Source organism: Protomyctophum parallelum (assembly GCF_964188405.1).
Source record: "Protomyctophum parallelum genome assembly, chromosome: 22".
Classification (NCBI taxonomy): Eukaryota; Metazoa; Chordata; class Actinopteri; order Myctophiformes; family Myctophidae; genus Protomyctophum; species Protomyctophum parallelum.
Genome location: NC_139714.1, coordinates 34,853,688 through 34,873,789, shown reverse-complemented (window position 1 = coordinate 34,873,789; position 20,102 = coordinate 34,853,688). Strand labels below are relative to the sequence as shown.

At 43.7% G+C, this 20,102-nt stretch overlaps 3 protein-coding genes across 3 annotated transcripts; all 3 read left to right on the top strand.

Annotated features, from left to right (window-relative positions):
• LOC310853149 (inositol-pentakisphosphate 2-kinase-like) lies at positions 1-1,404 on the top strand (the record flags this gene model as incomplete). Its single annotated transcript, XM_083757387.1, has 1 exon — positions 1-1,404. One exon carries the CDS (start codon positions 1-3, stop codon positions 1,402-1,404), a length of 1,404 nt encoding a protein of 467 aa, XP_083613513.1.
• A 274-nt stretch (positions 1,405-1,678) lies between these two features.
• On the top strand, positions 1,679-2,365 carry LOC310853147 (ribulose-phosphate 3-epimerase-like; the record flags this gene model as incomplete). Its single annotated transcript, XM_083757385.1, has 1 exon — positions 1,679-2,365. The coding sequence occupies one exon, from the start codon at positions 1,679-1,681 to the stop codon at positions 2,363-2,365; it is 687 nt and encodes a 228-aa protein (XP_083613511.1).
• Positions 2,366-3,741: 1,376 nt separating this feature from the next.
• On the top strand, positions 3,742-19,908 carry prdm4 (PR domain containing 4). The gene is made up of 18 exons (XM_083757384.1): positions 3,742-3,766; positions 6,215-6,249; positions 6,981-7,096; positions 7,783-7,971; positions 8,843-9,012; positions 10,020-10,132; positions 10,974-11,098; positions 11,701-11,888; positions 12,509-12,692; positions 12,932-13,081; positions 13,779-13,897; positions 14,141-14,226; positions 15,270-15,397; positions 16,418-16,595; positions 17,293-17,648; positions 18,102-18,270; positions 18,662-19,404; positions 19,459-19,908. The coding sequence occupies exons 1-17, from the start codon at positions 3,749-3,751 to the stop codon at positions 19,056-19,058; spliced, it is 2,721 nt and encodes a 906-aa protein (XP_083613510.1). The 5' UTR covers positions 3,742-3,748; the 3' UTR covers positions 19,059-19,404; positions 19,459-19,908.
• Positions 19,909-20,102: the final 194 nt, after the last annotated feature.

Here is a 20,102-nt window from a genome sequence, read left to right as displayed (position 1 = left end):
ATGGAACTCGATAAAATGGACGAGAACGACTGGAAATACCACGGAGAAGGAAACAAGAATCTGGTGGTCTCACACCTACAGCATTTCAGGGTTCTACGGTTCCTCAAATACTCGACAGAAGACTCTGAAAACGCTCCCCAGACTTCAGAGCAGACTTACAGACACATTGTTGACTTCGGTAAGAACATCATGAGTCCTCTATTGGGAGACAGATTTGTCCACAGTGGTGAAGTGATCAAGCTGCCTTTAGAGTTTGTCAGACAGCTGTCAATCAAAGTTCAGCATAAGAGACCACAGTGGCGCTGTAAGAAGGCGATGGACATCTACAGTGGCTGTGCTCTGTGCCTTCCAAACCTGACCTTACCTCCATATAACTTGCCCACACACACACCACCTCTCTGTATAGAGATAAAGCCTAAATGTGGCTTCCTACCTTCAGCTCGCCACGTCAGTAGAGACATCAAGACTAAGATCTGTCGCTTCTGCACTCATCAACGCTACAAGGTGGCCAACGGGAAGTGGAAGAGATCCAGTCTCTACTGTCCTCTAGACCTGTTCTCAGGGAACAAGCAGCGAATGTACTCTGCCATCAAACACTTGATAGAAGAACCACAAAATAACTGTAAAATATTTAAGGGTGGTCAGTGTATATATGAAGGAAATAAGGGCAGTGAGGACTCCCAGGATTTGAATTCGCTCCTGCAAGACCTCAGACCTTACTTCTTGCCTGGAACGCCGAGGCTCAACGGCCACCTGGCCAACAAGGCTGTCCTTAATGACCTCATACAGGTGTTGGTGGAAGCCCTGCTGAACAATGGAGGAGAGGAGCAAAGAATGAGATTGGAGAGAGGAGAAGAAGAGGGGCAAGGCTTCTGTGAGGCCAGCCTCCTCACTACAGAGCTGAAAAGAAACAGTTGTCCAGGTCTGCCCAGAGACTGCGTTCTGTCCAGGATCCTTCACACTCAGATGTTGGACAGTTTAAACATTGAAGGTCTCCAGCCTCTTTACCGTCGCCTTGAAAAACACCTGAAACTCTACCCTGGAGACAGGAGTTGTCTCCAGCTGGACGGTCCGTATGATGCAGCCTTCTTGGACAGGACCCAGAAATGTCCTGCCGAAGATGATGGCTCTATAGATTACGCTGTAGCCAAGGTGCATCAGTACCGGGTCGCCTTGACTGCAAAGGATTGCTCCGTCATGGTTGTCTTGGTTCCCTGCGGTGAGGACGAAGGTTTGTCAGGTCAGATGAAAGCGAGAGATCTCCTGTGCTCCTCCAGGTCTTCTGCTCCTCGTTTCTCCTTCTCCATGTCCATCGTGGACCTGGACCCCAAGCCATTTGACAGTATCCCCCGCCAGCTTATCCTGGACCACCAGATTGTATCCTTCTACATTGAGAACCAATGATCCACCATAGTGCTCCATGCACATGTGGGCAGCAATGTTGAAGTGGCACCTGGAATCATCTAGAGCAGTGGTTCAGAAACTATTCAAAGACCCTCAATTTGATACGGTTTTATGGATCTCTATTTTATTTCTACACATTTGACATGGTTTAAATTTAAAACAAGCTGCATTACATCATCATCTGTGTTTATAATGGTGTGACCTGCAAAAATGTGTTCAGTGTGTAGAAGTCTGTGGCAAGAAGGGTGACTACATGGCAACAGATAGAACCATCATGGCATATGATGCAAAGATCGGTCCGTCCATCCTTAGCAGTGACCTGTCCTGCTTGGGCAGTGAGTGTGTGCGAATGATGGAATGCGGGGCCGACTATCTGCACCTCGATGTTATGGATGGACACTTTGTCCCCAACATCACATTTGGACATCCCATGGTGGAGTCCCTAAGAAAGTTTGTAGGCCAGAATCCATTCTTTGACATGCACATGATGGTCTCTCGGCCAGAACAATGGGTGAAACCGATGGCTGCTGCAGGAGCCAACCAGTATACATTCCACTTGGAGGCAACCACCAACCCTGGGAACCTCATCAAGGAGATCAGAGAGAGTGGAATGAAGGTAGGATTGGCAATCAAGCCTGACACTAAAGTTGCAGAACTTGCACCGTGGGCTAATCAGATTGACATGGCCCTGGTTATGACTGTTGAACCTGGCTTTGGAGGACAGACATTCATGGAGGACATGATGCCCAAGGTCAGCTGGCTAAGGAGCCAGTTCCCTACGCTGGACATCGAGGTGGACGGAGGTGTGGGCACCGACACCATTCACAGCTGTGCCCAAGCAGGAGCCAACATGATTGTGTCGGGCAGTGCCGTGATTGGTAGTGATGATCCGCGCGCCGTCATTGCTCTTCTTCGCACCGTAGTGGCAGAAGCAATTCAGAAACGATCGCTAGAGTCCTGATACCTGTCTTTAGTTACCAGCATATACATTGGGGACAGGACAGTTCTGTGATTTCAACTGCCTATGTCGTTGTAGGACTACATCAAAAATAGCTGATCTACAAGCTCACAACATGTCATATTGCCACGCATGTTGAGCTTGTAGGTGTATTTTCACTACTGCCAATCATACTAGTAATAACAATGATAATAATAAATAAATATAGCTGCAGGCAGCTATAAGACGGGGTCAAGTCAGTTTTTTTGGTCACGCTGATTGGCTGAAGGGGTTGTCTGTCAACGCCGTAATCCCACAGCCGCATCCATGCATTAGCAGAGTCGAGACTCCACACAAATGAATGGAAATGCAATTTCAAGGGGGAGTGGTTAACCAGGCTATACGAACATCTTTGACGTCGCTTTTTTGACGTAAAAAAAGGGGATAGAGCACATCATATAATTCCTTTATTGGCAGATCTAAATGTCAGAGATCTTTTGACAAATAACTGTGAGCTTCAGTTCTTGAGCGATTCTCACTACCCTCTACCATATTGAGCGATTCTCACTACCCTCTACCATATTGCCCAATTTCGTGGAAAAACCAAAGCCTTCGGGCTTGACCCCTGCTAATAATCTTTTCTTGTTTGCAAGCTTTCCTCTAAAAAGGATATATTGTAAGTCCTAGATGGAAAAAGTAACATCCCAAGCCAATTTGATTGTCAGTCCACTATGGGGCACAATCAGGATAGGAGAAAACTGATTATTTTTTTCCCAGGCTGAATGAAGCTTCTCTTGTCATGATTAAATCAAATTTAAAACTATAACAAAATCTGACTATGGGAAATAAGGATATGGCTAATATGGCATTTTTCACTCTTTTTTTGGGGTAAAAGCCTGTAAATTGATTGATTGAAGTATTTATTAACAGATTGGAGAATTACAGTACATTTCAAGCACAACTCGATACCAAACTGTTAAATGTGCTCAATTCATCACAACATTTAGAGAAAAAAAAAACGTATTTCTTTTGTAAATACGATTAAGAGACCCTACAGCTGTGCCGTTTGTAAATTAGCTAAGAGAAACCCTATGAGTGTGCTGTATGCAAATGAAATATTACCAATAAATGACATAACACGTAACTCAAACAAATAAATAAATGAAAGAAAAAAAGAAAAGTCGTCAAAATAAGATTTTAAATTGTTCATTTCGATTGACACATCTTTCTGGGGACCCCCTAGAAAGCCTCAATGACAGCTGGGGGTCTCCTACTGTGAGAATCACACACACACACAAGATCAAAGAAAGAAAGAAAACAAACTACAATTCCCACAATTCCATTCTCGCTTGCGGACGGCATAACGGGCGCGTGCGCAGTAGCATCTAGCATAATGGCTCCGTTCAGATGTGCATTGTTGTTTTGGTATGTTATTGTTTTGATGTTATGCTTCTTCTTATAAATGCATGTGAATATAGTCGTCTCGTAGGCAGGTTGATGCGTTTGGATTCCGACATTAGTGTCAGTGTGTTGTGTAGCTGTCGTGCACATGCATGCAGTAGCACTCTGCTTGCCTGCTTTGATGATCGTTGCAAACAACAGAGCTGCAGGTTGTTTGTAAATACGTGTGCCTATTTCTCGAAGACTTGATTGATTGAATACTTTGTTAGAAATGTAAACGGCACGAGTTACAGTCAGACATTTAGGCAAAAGGGTCCATGCGGGGCCAGGTGGCCTATATTCAACTGGTACTCATTTACAGTATATAAAGCACCCATAGTGATACTGGTTCTCAAACATGTTCATTTAGGACCCATACTTTTATATGTATTTGACCAAGACGTTTCAGGCGTCATACAAATTTAGACCCTGTCCCACATTGTGACTGGCAGTGTCAGGCATCAGTGTTGATGTCCTAAAAGTTAGTCCTCTAATAGTTCGTTGTCTAACTTGTCTTTCTGTTGTAAAGCTCTCTCATTGTACCAAGTCAGCCATACCACCTTTAATAGCCCTAGAATGTCTCTGTTGTTTCATACATGGCTAGTATTCCACATACCAGAGCCATAGAACAGTGGCATAGTGATAAATGCTCCGTTTGTACTCACCCATTAAATAATTCCAAAGACGTGCAGTGAGATATTGTCCTCTAGTTTCACATCCATGTGAAGGTAATGGCACAAAACGTGAATTTAGTCAAATATCTCCACTTTTTCATGAGCTGCACCCGGACACCTTTCTCTCCGGGCGAGAGGCCCGGAATGACAGCTGGACTGAATTAATGAAAAGGTCAAGCACAAACGTTTGTGGCACACAATTGGCAGGTGCCTTGCGATAGGTGCTGTGTAATTAATCATCACACCACCTGCCAATCGTGTGCCCCTAACATTTGTGCTTCCCTGGTCAATTTGTGATGACGTTTGTGGTAATCAACAGGAATTGTTGGTAGATTCAGTCCATCAATCATTCCGGGCCCTTCGCCCGTAGAGAAAGGTGTCTGGGTGCAGCTTGTGAAAAAGTGGAGATATTTGACTACACATTTTGTGCCAGAACTTTCACATGGGTGTGAAACCAGAGGACAATAACTCACTCCACATCTTTGGAATTATTTAATGGGTGAGTACAAACGGAGCATTTATCACTATGCCACTGTTCTGCCGCTGCAACCGCAAGTCTAGGGCACTGTTCTATGGCTCTGGTATGTGGAATACTTGCCATGTATGAAACGACATTCTAGAGACATTCTAGTGCTAATTTAAAATTACCATTTTATAACAAAGTGTGAGAGAGGCCAGAGGGGTTACAGTTTAATAACACAATTATAAGCATTATTAGACCTATGGTCGAATATGACATCAAGGCATTTAATGTCAACTTAAAGGTATATTCAGTGATTTCACTCAAAAAACCTTAGGTTTCGTTTTTGGCTGTGGGACCCAGCCTTTCGTCCAATCAGGATAGAGAGTCAAAAACGAAACCTAAGGTTTTTTGACCCCCAGGGGTTAACTGGGGACAGGGAGGAACTCCTTGGCCAGCACACTCTATAGTAGGGAGGATTATCACAACAAAACAAAAAAATAAGTGATATTTGAATTAAGTGAAATCACTGAATATACCTTTAAATAAATTGCTAACCCTGTCCGGTCCCACACAAACTATACTTCTGTGGCTCAAATGAACAGTTCAATCTGGTCACCTTATGCTCTGTATAAGTTCCCAATACAAGATTTGTGTTAAGAATGTTTCAAAAAAGATTCAAAATCTTTCACATTTAGTGGCGCTAGCCCCTTCCTATAATTATGTTCAGCTTTTGGCGTGTCCACAAACTTTGTCCTACACAAACATTACATTTCCCTTGATAATGAATGGAGAATTTAACATGTATTTACTACAGTAAAATTCTACCCGCTTACCATGCATTTAAAGTAACTGTTCCATTCCATAGGCAATTAAATGGTAAATGGTGCATTTATATAGATAGCGCCTTTATCCAAGGCGCTTTACAGAGATTGTGCATTACATTCACCCATTCATACACCGATGGCAGCGGAAACCATGCAAGGCACCAACTAGCACATCGGGAGCAATTAGGGGTTCAGTGTCTTGCTCAAGGACACTTCGACAGTAACTCTGGGGGAGCCCGGGTTCGAACTGGCAACCTTGCGGTTACCATCCAGGCACTCTACCCCTGAGCCACCGCCACCCCTTCACTTATTGCTGCATTCAGATGATGTTTTGCTATTCATTCATTTCTCTTTCCTTCTTATTGTCATTATTATATATAGAGAGACATTTACCAAATCAAATCCTTGTATGTGCACAAATTATACTTGGCTACTACTTGGTGTTGGTGATTTACACTTTGTCCCTTTCCAGGTATTCAAATACACCCTTTACGTTGGTGGACACCGGTTGCTGAATTCAGGTACCTCATGCTGGACACAAATAAATACTTTTCTAGAATGTTTTGTAATTGTCCTGTTACAGAGACCGTGGTACTGTAACCACGTAAATGCTGGCATCACATCGCCTTATATAAACTGGGGTATAATGAAGAAAAGTGCATAGATATATATAATATATGAGAAGAAGTATCTAAGAAAACCTTGGATTCAAGTGATTGACCACTTGTCCCGTAACCAGCTAACTATTATAAGTGATGCAGTCCTAAGGCAGCTACAGGTTTCCCCTAACAGAGAACCTCTACAACGGGTACAATTTCTCAGTGTTAATTTAACTCAGAGATCGTACAGATGTAACACAACTACCGGTAAGTGTGGTTTAGTGATATATTTAGGTGGCTGTTACATCCTATGCACGCCTGATTCATACTTTGTAGTGTGCCGAAAAAATACGTTGTGACTGTGAGTAGTTATGACATCATTTGGGATTTTAACGATTCCGGTTCCTTAACGATTCCCTCTTAAAAGGATCCCTGGCTAATAAGCCTTATATGACTTAATACATTATAATTGTCCTCTATAACTAAAATCTAAAATTAAAAACACGGTAACATTTAATTTATGATACAGAATCTTTACTCTTGAGACTGTAGCTGCTGCTGCAAAATTAATTTGACTCTTTTTACTTCGTAACTGGCATTGTTGACAAATAAAAACCTTGAACACCTTCGTCTCTCCAGAATGAACGACATGAATCTGAGTCCTGTGGGCATGGACCAGCTCAGTGTACCCTCTGTGAGCGCCAGCCACCTGGGTCTGCCCACATCCCCCACACACAACCCCCTCCCCACACCAGGTAAGGAAGGCACTTTACCTTTTTACATTGTGGGTCTGTTTGACACTGGTTCTCTCAACCTCTTTCTTTTTTTTTATTTTTTATTTTTTCACTTAATTTTTATTGAAGGAAAAAACATACACAACTGACAAGACAATACGGAAAGAAAAAAGACAAAAAGTAAACGAAAAAAAAGGCTGCATTTCTCATATTACAAAAAACTTTCAATGAAATCCAATTGCAATATCGCTAGGCTGAGAGAAGAGATTCCACTTTTCCCACTTGTTATAGAATTTATCCTCTTGTAGTCTAAGTATGAATGTTAGTTTTTCCATAGAATACAGTTCCTCAATAATGTCCATCCATTGATCTTTCGTTGGTGGGTCCTGCTGGCCTCTCAACCTCTTTCATTTCAAGCCACAGACCCAAGTCAGAAAATATTCTGTGCCAGGAAGCCCATACAACATTTGTGTTGCTAAAATGTTTCAGAAATATTTTAGATTTTTAGAAAATGGCAGTTTGTAATCAAATAGTCGATACTATACTGTATACTAGAATAAAGGGTTGATTAAACCGATTTTGAAGCTATATTAACATATTTAGCTGTGTTTACTGTGTGTACCCCCTGAAACACCCACCTAATTCCCTTAATTACCTCAAATGTACGTTCAGTACTTGAGTATAAGTGTACTTAGTTCCTTTTGCAGGCATGCCGGTGGCCATCCCCAGCCTGGGTCCACCCCTGGGGTCCCTGCCTTCAGCGCTGTCCCTCATGCTGCCCATGGGCCCCCTGGGGGACCGGGGGGTGATGTGTGGTCTGTCGGAGAGGAACTACTCTCTGCCCCCACCACCATACCCCCACCTGGAGAGCAGCTACTTCAGACACATACTGCCAGGTAAAGTAATCAAGGATTTAACCCAAATAATCTATTAATAATCAATGCCTAGTTTGGGGCGTGTCACTTTACGCTGAACGTTTCAAAGACTTTCAAAAGCGTTCCAAAATAGTGAAAATATCTACAAGCTCTACAATGAATGAATGAATGAAAAAACTTTATTCCGAACATGATAAAATTAGACAAAAAAAGTCAAAGAATTAAAAAAGTGCAATATAGAAACAAATTAAAAAAAGAAAAGCAAGCCTCACTGGCCGCAAGTATAATTACTTTTCTTTTTTTTACAATGCGTCGCGTCGAGCTTGTCGATCGGCATTTTTTTGTAGATAAGACAAATATTTGCACAGCGTTTATAGTAAGCGAAAACCTTGACTTTTGAGTAATTTAATATTAAAGAAATACAAAATAAAATAATTATGTTACAGTACATATGAGTGTGCGTGAGAAATACGGAACGGGGGGCGACAATTGGCGGACCCAGTCGAACCGCTGGCCTCCCGCTCGCCATAGTTCGTTTTTTTCCTGATGAACCATTATTATGCCCTATTATTTTATACTTAGTCGTACAACACTGTCACGCAAAAATACCAAAAACAGCCGATCTACAAGCTCATGAGGCATTGGCAAAGGTCGTCGGGCTCGGGATTCGAAACCGCGACACGCTGTCAGGCTGGATTACCGGCCTACGTGCCTGGACCGCTCAGCCGCGGCCCAGGCCAAATCAGCCATTTTCTAATTCTGTTCCCAAAATGTCATTAAAATAATTGTATTTTGTATGAATTAAATGGAATAGTTTGACTACCTTGCAGCCCTAGCAAACGACATACTACTGGTTGTCACACCGTGTCTCTGCCTCTGTCCTGCTCAAAAGGTATATTATCCTATCTGGCGGACCGGCCTCCGCCTCAGTACATCCATCCCAGCAGCCTCAACATGGACGGCACTCTGTCTGTGGCCAGCAACAACCCCTCAGGTATGGACCCCTACAGTGGGCCCGGGGGCCCGCTGGAGCAGGTCCTGGTGCCCCTGGACGCTCGACAGGTACGTGTAGGGCTCACTGCCGCCGGCATGGCCTTTTTTACTAGTCTCGACAGGTAGGGCTCACTGCCGCCGGCATGGCCTTTTTTACTAGTCTCGACAGGTAGGGCTCACTGCCGCCGGCATGGCCTTTTTTACTAGTCTCGCGTAGCCAGACAACTATTCCACAATCTCCGAGTCCGAATGCTATATATGGAACTACACCTCCCGTCAGAGATGGGCAGTATTTGAAATACATGTATTTGAAATACGTATTTGAAATACTTTTTTGTATTTTGTAATTTGTATTTCGCTGGGATGGAAGAAATGAGATGTATTTTGTATTTAGATAAATTTTTTGACCCAGTATTTGTATTTTGTATCAAAATAAAAAATTTCAATGTATTTTGCCCATCAGAGATGGGCAGTATTTGAAATACATGTATTTGAAATACGTATTTGAAATACTTTTTCTGTATTTTGTAATTTGTATTTCGCTGGGATGGAAGATGTATTTTGTATTTAGATACATTTTTTGACCCAGTATTTGTATTTTGTATCAAAATACATTTTCAATGTATTTTGCCCATCTCTGCCTCCCGTCATCCGAGTAAGGAAGCTGCCATTTGGCCATGATCGCCGTAACCCTACAAAGCTGGATGGATGGATGGATGGATTTTGGGGGATGAACAGAACAGATATCACAATTGGTGTAATATCACATCTCATTTGGCTGACCAGTTGAAACACTTTTAAACCCATAGTTGCTGCATTTTTGCTTGTAGGGCAGCTACCGTACAGCGTCACCCAAATGTAGCAAAAGTAGCAGACCTGCTATTCAGTTTTGATACTTTTTCTGCAATCCTGAATCTAGTAAAAATGACTACTATACAAGCTCACAATGACATACCCAACATGGGGATGTCAGGTTGAAAGTTATTAGCGGCCTTATTGGACTGAATCAATATTTATGTTTAAAGTAATTGATTCAATCGATTGGTTGAATAAACTGTTCATGTGGTCTACCATAGGTCAGCAGCCAGGGGGACCTCCACCAGGGCGGCGCTCACGAGCTGGACTCAGCAGGCCTGACCATGGAGTCCCGCGTCAGCAGCCCCATGTCGCCCCCCAGGAGCCCCATGTTGTAATTTGTTTTTATTTCGTTTTGATATGATTATCGATAAAAATAAAAGCTGTATGGCTAGTTTTTTGAGCGGTGCTATGTGTGGAGCTATGTGTGTCCTTATGTCTGTCCCTGTGTCTGCATGTATGTCCAAGCACAGAAAGCTGCACCACCTAAAGTGGCCAGTAGAGTACAGCACAGAGTAAAGTGGCAGTACAGTAGAGAGCACAGTGCACTACAATAACAGTACAGTAACTATAACAATAAATATATAGTTGTACTGCTCACTTGCAACCCATTCTGGATGGGAACCCAATATGGTTATACTTTAGCTATTGAAAAATAGCAGATCTACAAGCTCATAGCGCGGCACATTTTGTAACATTTCTTTCACAGCGAACATTTTTAACTCAAACATTTGCTTCAGATTGGGTCGGCGGCCAATTACAAATATTTTTTGGGGTTCTTGACATTGAAGTGTTTGAGAACGACTGACATAGAAACTGAAAAGTTTATTCAGAAAACTGATTTAGAAGGCATTTATTTTAGAATCGTCAGGTCTAACTGGGTTAAAGGTTTAACCCATTCTGACCGGGCACCCATTTTGGTGTCGGCATCATGTTATGCTTTAGCTATTTAAAAATAGCAGATCTACAAGCTCATATCGCGCCACCGAGTGGCGCGATACGAGCTTGTAGGTCTGCTATTTTTGAAAAATCGAAGAGCGACTGACATTTTTAGAATCTGATCTCAGGTCAGAATGGGTTCATCAGACCAGTGTATGTCCGGCGGAAACCTCGTATGAATCTGATCTCAGGTCAGAATGGGTTCATCAGACCAGTGTGTGTCCGGCGGAAACCTCGTATGAATCTGAACCACTGCTTTCTAATATGCTCGGTCCCCTTGACAGGATGGGGGAGGACCTGGCCAACATGGAGGGCGTGTGTGTGGTGACCGTCTCCGACACCCACCAGCAGCTGGGCGGAGGCAAGGCCTGATATAATGCTTACACAATCGCCTTGTATTTCTTTTGCAGAATTAACAGATCTACAAACTCACAACACGCTGCGATGTGACACTTTAGTGAGCCTGGCCATTTCCGCTATTTATTTCAATTCATTGAGTCTATCTATGGCCTGTTTTGGCCACAGTACATTATTCATTTTGATTGTTGGTACCGGTCATTGAACAACAACAACAACAAAAAAACACATGTAATTTGTATTTGTATGGTCCAATGTCCAATGCCAAAAGCATATTGAAATCGCTAATCTTTGTGTGAGAATTCAGTCGTCGACTAAAAATGTCATTACCAAGCGTAACAGGTTTTATCCCAGATAGACTTAGCATCGTCTTTATCCCAAGGGCCATTAGACTGTACAATGAATCAATGGGGGCCGTGGGGGGGGGGGGGGAGACGAGGCGGGAGGGGGTTGGTTAGTTAGTGTATTTGTTTTGTTTTAGTTGTGTTGTATTCTTTTTCACATATAGCTGTGTCTTTTTCTACTGCATTTCATCTACTTATGTAATGTATTTTATATGTTGTCCATGCTCTTTTTATTCTGTATCTATGATTGTGATGACCCTAGGCGGAGGGAGGCCCCCGCAGCCCCACGAGGGCATGGCCGGCGTGGACACGTCCTCCGGCGTGATGCCGCCCCTCCACGGCGTGGTGATGGAGTCGGAGCACATGGGGGGGCGGGGCGTGGGGGGCAATGCCTCCGGTGCGGTGGGCGGAGTGGTCAGCGTGGTGCTTGCAGGCTCCATGTCCGCGCAGGTAGGCCTCTCACAATTATTATTGCATAAACAGCAGCTGGTCGCTGTCATTTGACATACTCCGTGTTCACGTAGCCGAAGTATTAGTGGAACATTTGATGTTCATCTCATGTGAAAACGGGCACTGCAGAAAAGCTCCGTTATAGCGAGATTGTGGGTGTGAGAGTCTTAAAGGCCTATTCATACTCATACAGTTTTAGCTGATAAGATGACCACCGTCACGCCGCGGTGGTAAGCGACTCACTGCTTAACCTGTTTTTACTAACCACTGGTTCTCACCTTATCACCTAAAACTGGAGTATGAATAGACCTTTACTCTCTCAGAGGGAGAAAAGTGAGGCACAATCACAACATCTGCAGCAAGCATGCAGCTGTTTTTTTATATGATTTAAGTGGCTGTTTAAAAAAAGAACACAGCTATCTATAGTGGTTACTGGTTAGAATAGCTTCCATTCGTCTATATACATTTATCTGCTGAAAAAAGCATACATTGTGCCCTGTGTCCTTTTAATATGTTCCAAAGTTCAATGCCATAAACACAATTAACAGAAACGCAAATACTTTGTGTGACAATAATTGATCTTGGTGGTGACAACAACCCTACTATGCGTGCACGTGCAGGGCCAGCTGGAAGCGGTGTCCCTCCACGGGCATGCAGGCATGGGTCTGGAGCCGGTCAACGTGTCCCCCATCACGGCCGAGGTGTCCCTGGGGCCGCAGAGCAACCTGGTGCTGGTCAACTCCAGCCTGCAGCTAGAGAACTCCAGCTCCAACAAGGAGAACATGGTCCCCGCCTATACCATCTGTAAGAGTCTTAAGAGACAGGCTTAACTCCGGGGACCGCCATAGGCCAGTAAAGTCTATTTTTAGATAGACGTCATCTCGCTGATATAAATACATCTTGTAATAAATGTATTTAATTTAAAAAATCTGGGTGTCCCTCACTTCACACAAGTGTGATTCAAAAAAAGAAGCTTTGGCTGTTAAAAATATTGACGATCTACAAGCTCACAGATTTGCCTGTTTGTGACTTTTGTCCACCAGGGTGCACTCTGTGTGAGCGCTCGTATACCTCAGACTGTCCGGAGCACGGACCGGTCACCTTCATCCCAGACGCGCCCATCCAGAGCCGAGCCCGCCTCTCTCTACCCCGCCTGCTCTGCCTCCGCATCACAGTGGCCGACGAGCCGCTCGGTAAGACGACGCCGCCGCAGGTCTGAAACCCGGAGGAAATGTGTTGCAATTAACCAATCTGGGTATTTATCACCCAACCACTTAAACGGCCTGATTTATATTTTGTCGCTGTGGGGCAGAAACCTCCTGTCTCCATATTTGTTGTAAATTAACACCATACTACTTGATCAGACTACAGAAAAATATTTTTTTTAGCTTGTCGATCTGCTACTTTTGCTATTTTCGGATTTGAATCCTGAAAAGTACTGTTAGCAGTTTTGGACATGCCTTGCCTATATTGAAATGCTCAAAATAGGGATGCCAGGTTGAACGTGGTACACATTCAAGTGTTTTACCCGTTGAAATGTTACAACAAAATATATTGTTGTCGGGCAGAAACCTATCGATATGCCTAAATTAATGCCCCATTTGTTTATACTACAGTGTCACACAAAAGTAGCAAAAGTAGCAGATCCACAAGTTTAAAATGTGGCGTGAAGCAAGTTACTTATGCTACTTCAGAATCCTGAAAAGTAACAGTTTTGGACATAATTCCACCCTGACAGAGACGATATACTGCATCTTCCTTTTAGGCCCGTTTGGTAGGGGACCGGTTAGATCACTAGGCTGAAGAAGAGAAAACAACGTAGCTGTGTGATGCTAGCATGTTGACATTTTTCAAGGACTAACTGGGTGTTCTTGTGATGCTTTTTGTTAGGCGTGTTCGCACGAGACATCATTTCGCCTAGGACCTGCTTCGGACCAATGATTGGGCAACACTGTAGCAATGTGGTTCTTTCCGATTGGCCAGAGAAAGACACGCCGCAGATATGGAAGGTTAGTGTACGAACTGCAACGTTGCTATTTTATAGAACCACTGTTCTAAACCAATGTTCTAAATCTTAACAGTTTTCGGAAAAACATATCTTTCTATTATATAGCTAAAATGATAGATGCTTTCCCGATTTTAAGGGGTTAAGGTGGTTGGAAGCAGATGGACACAGGGGACACGTCCCTGCATTGTTGCTAATAGCTAAACCTCCCAATAACAAACAGTAATTCCTGTACTTTCTGTTTCAGATGTACCACAACAATGTGCTGGAGTTCTGCATTGTGACCACCGACGAGAATGAATGCAATTGGATGATGTTTGTCCGTAGGGCAAGGTAAGCAGTGCACATCCCTAAAGGTATATTCAGTGATTTCACTCAAAAAAACCTTAGGTTTCGTTTTTGGCTGTGGGACCCAGCCTTTCGTCCAATCAGGATAGAGAGCCAAAAACGAAACCTAAGGTTTTTTGACCCCCAGGGGTTAACTGGGGACAGGGGAGGAACTCCTTATATGGTCAGCACGCTCTATAGTAGAGAGGATTATCACAACAAAACAAAAAAATAAGTGATATTTGAATTACCGGTAAGTGAAATCACTGAATATACCTTTAAGCATCTGGCATTTGGTTTTAAAATACAAAATGACTATCCTTTTTCCTCAGGGCTGGTATAGCTAGCCTGGCTAATAAACCAGACCGAATCAGCCGTTGGCAAAAACAAATTGACAGTGTGATTTGAGTCTGGGTTATTAGCCAGGCTATGGTATAGCCACTTCAAAATAACATTTCCAGCAGGAGCGGCAATTATTTCAGATAATGAGTGTAATAAAATAAAATATTTTGTGTTTTTTTTTGTTATGCCTGAGTGTATTTGTGTTTGTATATCTGTGTTTACAACGCTTACGTTTCATGGCACGGTTCTGCTGTAGCAGAAAATTGCCATATCGTCTCTGTCTGTCTGTCTGCACCCATTTTGGTGTCAGCATCATGTTATGCTTTAGCTATTTAAAAATAGCAGGCCTACAGACCTACAAGCTCGTATCGCGCCACTCGGTGGCGCGATACGAGCTTGTAGATCTGCTATTTTTGAAAAATCGAAGAGCGACTGACATTTTTAGAATCTGATCTCAGGTCAGAATGGGTTCATCAGACCAGTGTGTGTCCGGCGGAAACCTCGTATGAATCTGATCTCAGGTCAGAATGGGTTATTTTATGGAAAAGGTATGGGGATAAGAGGTTTCTGCTTGTTTAGGACCCGAGAGGAGCAGAACCTGGTGGCCTAAATGTATGGGGATAAGAGGTTTCTGCTTGTTTAGGACCCGAGAGGAACAGAACCTGGTGGCCTAAATGTATGGGGATAAGAGGTTTCTGCTTGTTTAGGACCCGAGAGGAGCAGAACCTGGTGGCCTACCCTGCCAACGGCAAGCTGTTCTTCTGCACCAGCACAGAGATCCACCCCGAACAGGAGCTGCTCTTCTACTACAGCAGAGACTACTGCAGCCTGATGGGTGCGTCTGCCACGCTAAAAGGGTTTTTAGCCCCCCAGCCACTGCGTTAGTTTTAGTTTTACTGAGGTTAGGTTTAGGTATAGTTTTACTGAGGTTAAGGTTAGGTTTAGGTATAGTTTTACTGAGGTTAGGTTTAGGTATAGTTTTACTGAGGTTAAGGTTAGGGTTAGGTTTAGGTGTAGGCTGTCAATCACAGCGACTGGCCAGTCACAGCGCACCATTTACTCGAACCCGAGGCAGAAACCATATTAGCGTCTGCCACATACTCACGAGCTGCAGGAGCTGGATGTGACGACCTGTACAGCTCTCTGTATGATGTACATCATTTGGCGAGGCGAACGTTCCCTCACGGCTACACTTCTTATAGCGATTATTCTAGCAATTGCTTTTTTCGATGAAACAAAATAATCGAGAATCAAGAATCTTGTTTTTTGTTATATATTTTGTATACATCAGCTAATCTATTAAAGGGTCCAGTTCACCACTGGAAGAACCCGCAATCGCTCAACGTTAATAGAATTGTAGGAGATAACAGTAGCACAATTTGAAATGTGCACTCTATTGCCAGAAAAATTGTGAAGTTTGTGTGTTTGACTGGACAATGACCGTAATGCTTTGGTGCACTTGTGGTTGGGAGACACCCCATGTGAGACAACACGTAGTCCAGGAAGGAAGTGAGACCACATGAACATAGCGTCATGACTAAAATAGTTAGAAACACACATAAAAACCCCCAGGAAAGTGTTTCTTGTGTCCTAAACATCATTACACTCAGATCTGGTTGCAAAAGGGGTGAAGTGGCCCTTTAAGCACATGTTAGCCCTATTTTTATACTTTGCCGCACAATGGTGTGGTGCAATAATAGTAAATAGCTGATCTACAAGCTCATATCGCTTGCTATTTTCACACCTATGACATGCCCAAAATAGGTATATATATTTTTAAATACCGTAATCGATTAGTTTGCCTGTGATTGACACGTTGACCCCATCCCTTGTCACTTTTGCGCATCCTCCGCAGGCGTCCCTCAGGTGCCCGAGGGCCAGATATGCCAGTGTGGCAAAGAGTGCTCCTCCTTCGCCGAGCTCAAGTCTCACCTAAGCAGCCACAACCCGCCTCCTGCTCACAGCAGCCACAGCCCCGCACACCAGCAGGAGCACGCTCAACAGCAGGATCAACCACAGCCACACACACACCAGTAGGCCTTGCCACAAATTACAACTTAATAATCAATTATTTATTTTTTGAGCCCGATCGTCAGAATCGTTTTCATTTATACCCTATTGTGCTGAATATAAGACATTGTATTTCGAATGTTAATATCCTAAAATACAGAGCCGTATTGTAATCGGGGACTAGACTATTTGACATTCAATGTTATTTTTCCACTAATGAGTCTTGAAAAATGGAGGTCGTCTTTTATTCGGCACAATACGGTATAATGAAAAATGGAATGGTAAATAGCCCATCTACTGTACATGCTCACTGCGCTATTTAAAAATATAACAATATAGGTATAAGTATAACATTATTTATTAACTGCATGGCCTGTTCTGGCCCTTTTGATTATTGGTATTGGTCGTTGTATTGAAGTTATTTGTCATATCTGCCCTTTGCAAGTTTTGTTTACAAAGGTTCAATGCCACGAACACAATTCAATCGTTAATCAATATTATTTTGTATCTGGTCAAAACTGTTCATATTCAAAGTAGCAGATCTACAAGCTCAAAACGCGTCGCTTTGCGTCACATTTCGAGCCTGTAGATCAGCTTCTTTTCATGCTTTTAAGCTGTACTACGAGAAAACTCAAAGAGTTAGAATATGGAGATAAGAGTTATTTGAGATAAGAGGTATTTGTATTCATAGTTCCATTTCTGTGTGCTCATGATTGACAGCCCCACACACCAGGAAGACAAACTGACCAATGGCACGTCCAGCTCCTCCTCTTCCCCATGGCCATGCCACGCCCACAACTCCAACAACAACGGTGGCGGCGCCGGTGGCATCGGAGGTAACGCCCACTCTAATGGCACCGCCTCCTCCAGAGCCCCGGGCTCCGCCCACCACCACCACCACGCCACGCGGGAGAAGAAGTTCAAGTGCAGCATGTGCTCGGCGGCGTTCAGCACGTCCACCAAGCTCAACGTGCACTTCATGGGCCACGTGGGCATGAAGCCGCACAAGTGCGAGTTCTGCAGCAAGGCCTTCAGCGACCCCAGCAACCTCCGCATGCACCTCAAGATTCACACAGGTGTGGACCATGGAAGGCTGAGTATCATTATGCATGCAGGGTGTACTGTTGCTGCTGCCGACCAGAAAGCTCGTATTTTAGCTTTGTTCTTTTTTTATTGACGCCCATACTCGTACTACAGCATCACACACAAATAGCAAAAGAACAAGCTGATGAATGGGAACTTTCTCCTGATTAGTTTGGCAACACACCTGACCTGAAAATGTTCTGTTAGAGCTGGAGAGATGGGGAGACCTCTGAAATTGAACAAACACTATAGCGATGACAATGAATCATAGAGCCTTAACTTTTTAACAGTACAATTGTTTTAACCAAAACATATCATGACACTATTTGTGAAACCTTCTGAAACATCTTAATCTTTGGCGCGCCCAGACCACACGATGGGATACACGGATTCCTATCGCAGGTCATTGTGAGGCTTCACGGCGTTCTCGTGTCTTCTGCTTACAGGACAGAAGAACTACCGGTGCACGGTCTGCGAGAAGTCGTTCACCCAGAAAGCGCACGTGACGTCGCACATGCTCATACACACCGGCGCCCAGAAGCTGAAATGCGACCTCTGCGAACGGGCCTTCCTCAGGAAACAGGACCTGAGACAGCACATGTTCTCTCACACGCAGTACGTTCCTTTTTAACCCATTCTGACCTGAGATCAGATTCATACCAGGTTTCCGCCGGACACATACTGGTCCTGATGAACCCATTCTGACCTGAGATCAGATTCTAAAAATGTCAGTCGTTCTTCGATTTCTTTCAAAAATAGCAGACCTACAAGCTCGTATCGCGCCACTCGGTGGCGCGATATGAGCTTGTAGATCTGCTATTTTTAAATAGCTAAAGCATAACATGATGCTGACACCAAAATGGGTGCCCGGTCAGAATGGGTTAACGTCAATCTATAAAAAATGTAGACCTGTACATTTACGTTATTGTACCTCTGTGGTAGTGACTATATCTTCCACCTTTTCTCCTGTCTCACCCCCCCCCCCCCCCCCCCACCCCCCAAACAGCGAGCGTCGCATCCAGTGCCCCAAGTGCGACAAGTACTTCCTGAAGAGCAACCACCTGAAGAAGCACATCAACTCCCACGAGGGCCGCCGGGACTTTGTGTGCGAGAAGTGCCACAAGGCCTTCCTCACCAAGTACCACCTCACCCGCCACCTCAAGATATGCAAGGGTCCCAAGGCCGAGAGGGAGAGGAGGGGTTCGGGGGGGTCCCGGAAAGGACCGGACGACGACGACGAGGAGGATGATGAGGAGGAGGAGGAAGATGAGGAGGAGGAGGAGGAGGAAGATGGTAGAAGAGGGGGAGGGGTGGAGGGACTTGTCGATTCGGCCAGCAATGAGGACTGTGGCTTAGACGTGGGTGGATATAGTTCTGAAAAGTCGCTGTCGCCCCCGCATTGACTCTCAACGGTGGTTCTCAAAACATTTTTGTGTCAAGGACTCCCCTAAATGACCCCCCCCATCTAAAAATATTGTGTGCCAATAACCCACATAGGAGAAGATGTGTGTACATTTTAGTACATTATTCAGAATAATTCTCTCTGACATTAGCAGACCTAATTCTGCTATTTTCAAATAAGCTACGTATAGAATAAAGGTTAAAGTGGTTTAATTTAGCTCGGGAGCTCCTGAAGCCCCTTCAAGGACCCCTGGACACCACTTAGAGAACCACTGGACCACACACACACACACTGTGCCTCTGGAGAGGTTTTATTTATTGACTTTTGTACGACTGTTGTCCCTTTTTGTTTCACTTACATTTCATTTTCCGCGCAGACGAAATGAAAGCCTGGGTATCGAGGCTACACTTACATTGACAAATTAAAACATTGAGGCCTGAGGCCAATTCTACAAATGCCTTCAAAATCATGACATTTTAAAAACTAGTATGTTGCCAACGTATGTTCTCAAACTTTTCCATGTCAAGGACCCCCAAAATGATGTTTGGCTACGGACCCCACCATCTGAAAACATTTTGTTCCAAAAACCCCAGAAGAAAATATGAGTTAAAAATGTTTTTTAAAGACCCAGTTATAAGACTCATCATGGTATTTATGTTAAAATAAGCTATGTTCTTTATACTATTACTTTTTTGTTTATTGTGTATTCACTGTTACAGCAGAGTGAATGCCTGGCAATATTGATTTATTTGCAAATCAGTGGCATAATGTAACAGAGAAAATGCCATATTCTTAACGGAGTAAGAATATGGATTCTGTTGACACATATTCAATAAATTATATGACCTGTATTAATTATTCATAATTTGTGCCTTTAACACAGGGGTTTTCAACTGATTGTGAACCAGGGACCACCACCTTGACTCAGGATCAACCTGGGGACCACTGTTGTGTTGTAATGGGCTAAGATTAGTGCTTTCGTAACACTTATTATGGAATGCATCCCATGTCTTATACTGTTTCTCAAACGATGGTCCACGGACTT

Excerpts from the sequence above, each read along its gene's own strand:
- prdm4 (XM_083757384.1), top strand. Across the intron at positions 10,133-10,973 it reads CCCCCCAGGAGCCCCATGTT|GTATGAATCTGAACCACTGC; the intron begins GTAATTTGTTTT and ends GGCGGAAACCTC. Across the intron at positions 12,693-12,931 it reads GGTCCCCGCCTATACCATCT|GGTGCACTCTGTGTGAGCGC; the intron begins GTAAGAGTCTTA and ends TTTGTCCACCAG.